The sequence below is a fragment of the Lactuca sativa genome, chromosome 8 (genome assembly GCF_002870075.4).
Source record: "Lactuca sativa cultivar Salinas chromosome 8, Lsat_Salinas_v11, whole genome shotgun sequence".
Lineage (NCBI taxonomy): Eukaryota > Viridiplantae > Streptophyta > Magnoliopsida > Asterales > Asteraceae > Lactuca > Lactuca sativa.
The window spans coordinates 158,128,461-158,136,729 of NC_056630.2; the positions used below are offsets into that span (position 1 = coordinate 158,128,461).

Genomic DNA, 8,269 nt, shown 5'->3' on the forward strand with positions numbered 1-8,269 from the left:
TAAAAGCTTTGTGTGTTTGTGACCTTAGCAGCCATGCAAAGGCTTAAAGTCACTGACTTTATAGAGTAAGAGCTATAAGGGAGTCCAGATCTGAGAAATGAGCTAAGGTCTTAACGGGTTAAGACCAAGAGAATGGGCTAAGCAAAGTTGAGCGTACGCCCCGTGTAAGATCCAGTACGCCCCGCGTACTGGGTTGGTGTCCCCGATCAGTTTCATTCATGCGTGACTACGCTGAATGTACCAAAGGAGGTAGTAACCTCACTGTGGAATTTTGGGCTAAGTCGCATTTTGGGCCTAGACCTTTGGGCTTGTGTATTAGGGACTGTGATCAAAGAAATATTATATTGAGCTTTGGGCCCTTGGGTTGGGCCTGTCGTTTAAATTGAGAATTGGGCTTTGGGAGAGCCCATTTATTATTGGGCCTTTGTGGGCCCAATAGGTTTTAGGTCATTGATAGGCTGGTTAGTGGACCACCTTTAGACCTAATGAGTGAGATTTTGGGCTTAGTTTCTAAATGGGATAGTTGTGGGTTTGGCACAGAGTTAGTGGCCGGTACGCAGCAACAACATTTATAGAGGTTGTTCATCATCCGAGGTGAGTCTTCTCACTATACTTACCATAAGTGGTAACTTATGTTTGACCAGAGGGTCTTATGTGTTAATATTCAGTACTGTGAAATCCTGCATTATGTCTATGTGATTTATGTTGTGTAATATTCTGTGCTTACTGAGTTAGGATCGGAGGGTCCCACTGAGACACATTGACCGAAGGGTCTTATAGTGTTATGGCCTCGAGTGGCTAATGAGTTGTGTGTGCGGTATTTTGGGGAACCCACTAAGCTACGTGCTTACCGTGTTATGTGATATGTGTTTCAGGTTCTTCTCAGGATCGCGGGAGGGTGCCGGTTCGATTGTACACACCAGAGAAAGAGTTATGTTTTGAGGATCCTGGAGTATTAATTAAACAGTTGTGGAGTTGCGTTGTAAATTAAATAAATGAGATTTAAGTGAACCGTGTTATGAGAATTATGTGATTTTTAAAATGATTTTTTTTTCAAAATTTACGATGTTACACTAGTCTTTGTTACTATTAGCAACAACCATGTCACAGGTTGCAGTCTTTCGAATATCATTCGCTAGAATTGAAGTTCTGGTCTCATCTATCATAAGACTGTTTCCCTCAAGCGTCAACGTTTGTACAAGATCCTCATTAGACTTTGGCAACAAAAGAAGTAGTAAAAGTGTTTAATCCTCATCTTCTACCTTCAGTTCAATGTCTTTTAAATTTTATATACACCTATCAAATTTACTAATGTGTTCCCGGATTGAGGAACCTTCATCCATTTTGCAAGAAAACAACTTGGACTTCAAATAGATCCTGTTTCTTAGAGTTTTCGTCATGAAATTTGCCTCCAACTTTTTGCACATCACAACTGTCGATTCCTCGTTACCTACCAAGAAAGCAACATCTCTTTCAAAGCATAAAATGATCAATGCTCGTGCTTCAAGATCTAACTCCTCCCAATCCCCATCGGACATATCTTTATGCTTCATTGTCTTACTCGCCAAAGCCTTATGTAACTTCTATGAGATTAGTAAACTTTTCATTTGCGTCCTCAAATCAGAAAAATCATTCCTCCCATTAAACTTCTCTAATTCATACTTCCTAACTTTAACCGTTCCACTCCTAGATGTCATTTACCCGCTTGTTTCGAATCTGCCTCTCTCAGGACTTTTATCAAACACCTTGTGTGCAAAACACAAAATACCACCTAAATAACTCAAATCTGAGCTCTACCACCGGAATTTGATATTAAGCTCTGATACAAATTGTTGTTCCAGCAAAAACGCAAAAATCAAAAGAAAAACAACTAACCTTGTGTAACCTAGATTCCCATTTTTGCCCTTTGGACCCAAAATGAAACAATGACAACAATCAAGAAATGAAAGTAAATAGAGAAAAAAACAAGATGTTTACGTGGTTCAGCAAATTTACCTACATCCACACCAAAAGATAGAGTCTTTTGTATTAGGTTAAGCAATTTACCTCACTTTTTCCTCTACAATACTTGATGTTCTTCTCACATACTCTAACCCTACCTCTCTTCACTAAGAATTACATAACAAATAAGGATGAGCTTTTTAACTTTGGGCCGAAACAGTTGGACCAGAAACTTTAGCTGGGTTGGGCAGACTCAAGCTCACTAGAGTTGTCTCAAGCTTACTAGAGATATATCAAGTTCACTAGATAGACCACTTGAGCTGACTACAAATGACTAACAACACAAGATGAGGAAGAATGGTTGATTTAGTTTTTTAATTAATTAAAGGGAGAATTTCGTATATACCCTTGTTAATCTTCAAAATATTGTATTTGCCCAACCTAAAATCTAAATATCATATATACCCTTCTTTAACCTTTAAAATATCATATTTGTCCAAATTTATTTTTTTAAATACTATTAATTAGTTTTTATATTATGTAATCATTTTAATTTATTAAACAAGCTAATTGACCAGATTGCCCTTTAGCTTTATAACCCTTTTGCCATACATTTGAATTTAATGGACCGAAACACCCCTAGCTATCTAACCCTTTTTCTCATCACCTAGATGGATATCGGCACCTTCTGAAATTGGAACGACAACCATATTTGTTGGTCTTTGCTCATGACAATAGTCGATATCTTCAGGTTCCGTTTAACTCTTGATTCAGCGTCCTCTGAATCTAATTTTCTAGGGTTAATTTCGTCTTCAGGTAATTTCCTGATTGGGATTCATTGAACAACATTAAACTCAGGATCAAGGGTGGTGTGCGAAAATTACAGGTGAGAGATTTACTTTGGATTGCAGAAATTGGCAAGTTGGTACCATCTGATAAGAACACATCGCATGCAACACTCGCCATTTAGTGTAACAAAACCCATTTCTGATTCACCTGTTAGCTGTTTTGGGATGTTAGTTTCCTTTTTCCAACCATTAGAATCCATGGCAATATGGCATATGTGTAATCATGTTCATTCAGATGTCATATGACTTGAAAAATCAAAATCAGATCATGACTTCATGAGTTTAGAAGTTACCTAAAAATGTCACTTTTATCAAGCATGAAGACACTGGGAGGACCACCATTTATATCTTCAATTACAATGATTCTCCCTAGCCTCCTCCTCTCACCTTCCTCCCACATATGTCCAAGTTCTATCCACGTCCCATTCTCACCGTTCTTAAACCTCATCATCATAACATCTTTGTAATACTAATCCACAAGAAAAACACCTAAAATGGTTCTTGATTCACATATCCACACATTAGTCAGAGCACACACAAGGCTTTAATAAGTCTAAAGACCATTCAATAACAACTCAAAATCCTTCTTCTTCTTTATCTAACAACTCTTTAGATTTATCACCCAACACCTCATATCTTAAGAAGTAAGAATTTTTAAAAGAACCCACTCACAAACCCCTCCCTCTTCCCAAAAAAGAGACCACGAGTCACCATGGAACCTCCAGTCAAGCTTATTATGTTCATGGTCATAAACTGATAAGGTTCCTGATGTCTAAACATTGGGTCAATAGGATAAGTCAAGGTCAATTTGGAACGACCCATTTATGCAATGAGATCGCAAGATGGATAGATATATACGTGTAAACTGACTTTGGTCAATCCCATGTAAGGCAAAAAAGGTTTAAAATTAAGGGCAATTTGGTCAGTTAGCTTTTTTTGATAAATTAAGATGATTTTAAAATATAAAAATTGATTAAAAAAGTTTAAAAAAATGTTTAAAAAATAATTTTGGGCAAATATGATATTTTAAGTAGTTAAGAAGGGTAAATATGATATTTAGATTTTACGTTGGGCAAATTCGATATTTTGAAGTTAAGAAGGGTAAACACCCAATACATTAAACTAGTAATGGTAGGTTATAGGGACTAAAAAGACGGTCACTTCACAGTTTGTTCCTTCATAAACCACGGAAAATATTTAAAGGACTGAACTGACAAATGTTCAAAACATCGTAGGGCTAATGTATCATCTATACTAATAAATAAAACTCATTTTTTTCCACATGTCATGTCCTCATTGATTTGGACACATGGCATTTTAATAGATTTTTAGAATTTATTTATTTCCACATGTAATTTTTTGATTTGTTCACATATCATAACTTATTTCGGTTATAATATTGAGAGAAATAAATGCTTCCTTGAAAAAGAATTGATAAATTTATAATGTAATAAATGTCATAATTAATGAGAGTTCTAAAATTGATATTGATATTAAATTTAATGTTTAAATATTGATATTAAATTTTTATTTTTGATAAACCTGTGTATTACACGGGTCTTACATCTAGTTTTCCTATTAAATTAAGACAAGATAACCAGCAGGATGCTGGGAATGCTACAAGGAAAGTGAAACAAAACAGAAGTGACAACTACCACACCATGCTAAAGTAGGAAAAAAAAAAAAAAAAAAAAAAAAAAAAAAAAAAAAAAAAGACAACACCTCGATATAGGAAATGCTAACCAGCCAAACAGACGACCATGCTAGAACCAGTACAATCAGAAAACTGATCTCCTTGAAGACGAGGAACATTCAAGACAAATCAAACACTGCAGCACGTAACTAACACCTTCGAACCCCAACCACATGCTATAAAGGTAAAACAGATGCAATCAATAGGAGGCAACACCAAGAGAACCGACTATCAGTCAAACTGCAACAGTAACCAAATTAAAATGGCCAAAAGTACTATTCCTAGAAGCAACACCAAGATTACCAACTTGCAGAAAAATCCATTAAGAATCCAGATTAGCACCACCATGAAAACCGACTTGACTTGTATCCATAAGAATAGAATCAGCACCAAATTCAAATCTTCAGACCACCAAATTCAGATCTACAAACCACCAGCAAATTTAATAAATAGTCAATACCAATAAGGCCTAACACTTAACAAAACTGTCTTAACATTCGAAACAAGTGTGTATTTTTTTACCAATATACAAATTGTCAACAAAAAAATAAACAAAAACACAAACACAAACAAAAAAAAAAAAATTAAAACAAAGAAAAAAACAACTAACCTAACACTGAAAAAGTGTTGATTAAATTTCTAAGATTATGGGATATATAATGCTAGTTTTGAGATAGTTACAAAGTGGATTGTATTAGGGAAAACTAAAAAAATTTGGCAAAGTGTTTACGTATTTGTATTCACACACACACGTCTTCAGTACTTGGCATGCCTTTTTCTAGTAACAAATTGAAGGAGAAAACCTTGGCTGTAACTTGGAATATTCTGAATAAAAAACTACTAATACAAGGAATATGTAAGGTTGAAAGACAATTTCAAAATCCAAAAAAGTTCAGAGAAATTACTTTGGTGAGTCTTCGAATTGGTCTCGAACATCTCAAACAGTTCTAAGCTCTAACACTATAGATAGTTTGGAGTAATGTTAGGGTGAACAGTACCGAAGCACCAATGACTGTCAACGTTTTCCAGGTGGTACTTCTATAAAGGCGTCTCAATGAAACTAACATGCTAGGCCAGAAACGATTGCAGTATTCATCCAATCGTTTCCATTCCTCAGTGTAATAAAAATCTCTAACGACGATGCCTTTGCAAATATTGTTGAAGAGATTTGTGACATCTTCAACGGCTCCCAGGTTGTGTTGAAGGACTTTTGACCTCACAAGCAACGAAACATCATCTTTAGTGTCAATGAGCTTGTCCATCAGAAAGGCAAAAGAAGTAACATAATGACGACTTAATGGGTAGCATTGCTCATAGGCAATGAGATTCCTCAAGAACGATGGTGTGGAGTCATTGATGCACAACACTGGAATTCTGAAACAGGTTTCTCGAAAAAATAGAGAACCCAACCCAGGAATAAGAGATGGTTGTATAAATTTCACTGCAAGCGGAGAATATTCATCGGTTTGTGCCTTGAATGTGACTCCTGCACCAGCGATTTCAGTAGCAGACGATATATTTCGAACTCGACCCAGTTTTGGAGCTCTAGGCCTGTAGCAGCTTTGGAGAAGCCCAAGGATATGACAATGATCTAGTGGACGTTCGTCGATTGCGGCAAGAGCTCTATAAAAAAGCTCAACCATTTGACGATTCGGTATGGTAACATCTCTAAGAAGCCCAACGATATAATCATGATCTCTGTTAATTGAAAGCTCGCTATCACTTATGATATTAATATCCTTGAAGAAATAAAACACAAGGTCAGTTAACGAAGTCTGCTTCCTTATTCGTTCCACAGTGATCCGAAACAATATTTCAAGAATAAAGAAAGGCATTTGATTTTCTAGAAGCAGCAAGTCATGTTTAATATCACTCATTACCAGATTATTGTCGAAAATTAGATCACCCTCACCAATTCCATACTTGAACCTGTAGATAAGCTCAAGTATGAAACAACCATCAAGAACCATCATTTTAGCCAGCTTGAAATCTTCATAGTTTGTAAGACTTTGTGCATAGCAAGCTCTTGCACGTGTTAGATTGCGAAGAACTTCTTGTACGCAATCGTAAGTTATTTTCTCTATATCCTCCTCTGTGGACTCCCTAGTTCGACAAAATAGTCGAAGCATGTAAGTCACTTTGTGCTCCTCCATAGCTTGAAGATGTTTATCCCCTTTGTGAAGAGGGCCAATTGAGGTGATTCGAGGTGTATATGCAGTTGGGTTGAGATTTCGAAGTGTATTGGGTACCATACAAATTGTGACAATATTAGATTGCTCGGATTGATTCAGTCTTACTGATTCACTTTTTATCAGTTTACTGATGAAATCGTGAACTTCTTTTCTGTAATCGTCAGCTTCTGTTTCCATAATGAATCCTCTAGCTTTTGCGTTGTTGCTGACCAAAGACGTCTAGGATATATCTACACGAACTGATCACAATAAACTCGTCAGCAATTAGCCAAATTACAAGTTAATTTGCAACTACGAATAATCAACTTATCATGATTTATATTTAGCATAAACCTTGGGTGGAAAAAGTACGTTCAAGGTAGGTTCGCCATGAATTTTTTTTGTCCCCATATCATTGACATATATGAGTAAATCAAAATCTATTATTGACATAGTACATGGTACCAGTGCTGTGTGTTCACTTGGTATTAATTAAGATTCATGCATATACATTGAAATTTTGAAGGTGCTTTATTGTGAATCAGGAACAGTAAGATGTAACTTCAAGCTTTTATTCATGTGCATCTACTAGGCTCATGGGTGTGGTCGTCATGCCTCATCCATGACACCGAGGTGCAGGGTTTTCACGTTGTGAGCATCGCCCCTCTTAGTCGTGAGGCTGAGGTGGTATATGAACCCTAGTGTTGAAGTGGTGGAGGGTGGCTGAGGGGTGGCGTGATGACGATATCGGCCATTCTCATATTCCAGGATATGCCCCATGTCATATGGCATGATTGTTTGATTTTTTTTGTTTTTTTGTTCATTCTTTTTAGTAAAAAAAAATTCTTTGTAAAAAGAAATCAAGGTTCGCAAAAAAAAACAACTTTTCTACAAACAAGCATAATTATAAAATTTGGAAAAAATATAATGTTTGTTTCTATAGATACCAAGAGAAAATTTTTGTCTCCAAATGTCAAGAAAGGTTAAATTATTCTTCACGTAACTATATTTGTTCTGTTTGCAAGAAAAAATTCAAAAATATTTTGTTTAAGAGGTCATATTTTACGTATAAAAAAAACTTTTGCTTTTATAAACTTTATATACATTACAATGAATGGAAAGGGAGATATAGAGAACAACTACCGCAAACAAAATAAATAGATAAGCCATTCTAACCCTATGATTAAATATGGCAATCTGCCAAGAGTTTGTTTGGAATTGTTCATTTAACTTAATAGGTTTTTTTGATAAAAGTTTTTATTAACTAGATGTAAAACTCATATATTACATAGGTTCATTTAAAGAAAAATAAAATATGAATTTTAAACATTTAAAATTTTAAATTTATAAGAAAATTAGAAAAATATTGAATTATTAAAATTAATGTGTTTTTTTTAAATTAAAAAAAAATAATTTAGATAAATAAACAAAGAAAACTAATGAGGTTTTAATTTAGAAAATTTAAAAATAAAAAGAAAATCAATTAATGAAATTGATATGCATTTATTATTACATTAATTATAATTATTATATTTAAATATTATATAGAATTTGATAAAATGAAAAAAACCACAAAATGTCATATAGAAAGAATTTAATTGAAAATAACCATAAAA

General features: G+C 34.8%; 1 protein-coding gene across 5 annotated transcripts; it reads right to left on the reverse strand.

The window, feature by feature from the left end:
- Nucleotides 1–4,509: 4,509 nt before the first annotated feature.
- LOC111884075 (UPF0481 protein At3g47200) lies at nt 4,510–7,165 on the reverse strand. 5 transcript variants are annotated; one of them, XR_006186440.2, is made up of 3 exons: nt 5,388–6,991; nt 4,790–4,905; nt 4,510–4,658 (listed from the first exon to the last, which is right to left on the reverse strand). XR_006186440.2 is itself a non-coding variant. In XM_023880403.2 (3 exons), exon 2 carries the CDS (start codon nt 6,849–6,851, stop codon nt 5,430–5,432), a length of 1,422 nt encoding a protein of 473 aa, XP_023736171.1. In that variant the 5' UTR covers nt 6,852–6,913; nt 7,008–7,165; the 3' UTR covers nt 4,510–4,905; nt 5,388–5,429. The 5 variants fall into 5 exon arrangements, 3 of the variants coding, with proteins under 3 accessions (XP_023736171.1, XP_042753763.1, XP_042753762.1); XR_006186439.2 differs by having other exon boundaries at nt 4,786–4,905; XM_023880403.2 differs by adding an exon at nt 7,008–7,165 and having other exon boundaries at nt 4,510–4,905; nt 5,388–6,913.
- Between the last annotated feature and the right edge of the window lie 1,104 nt (nt 7,166–8,269).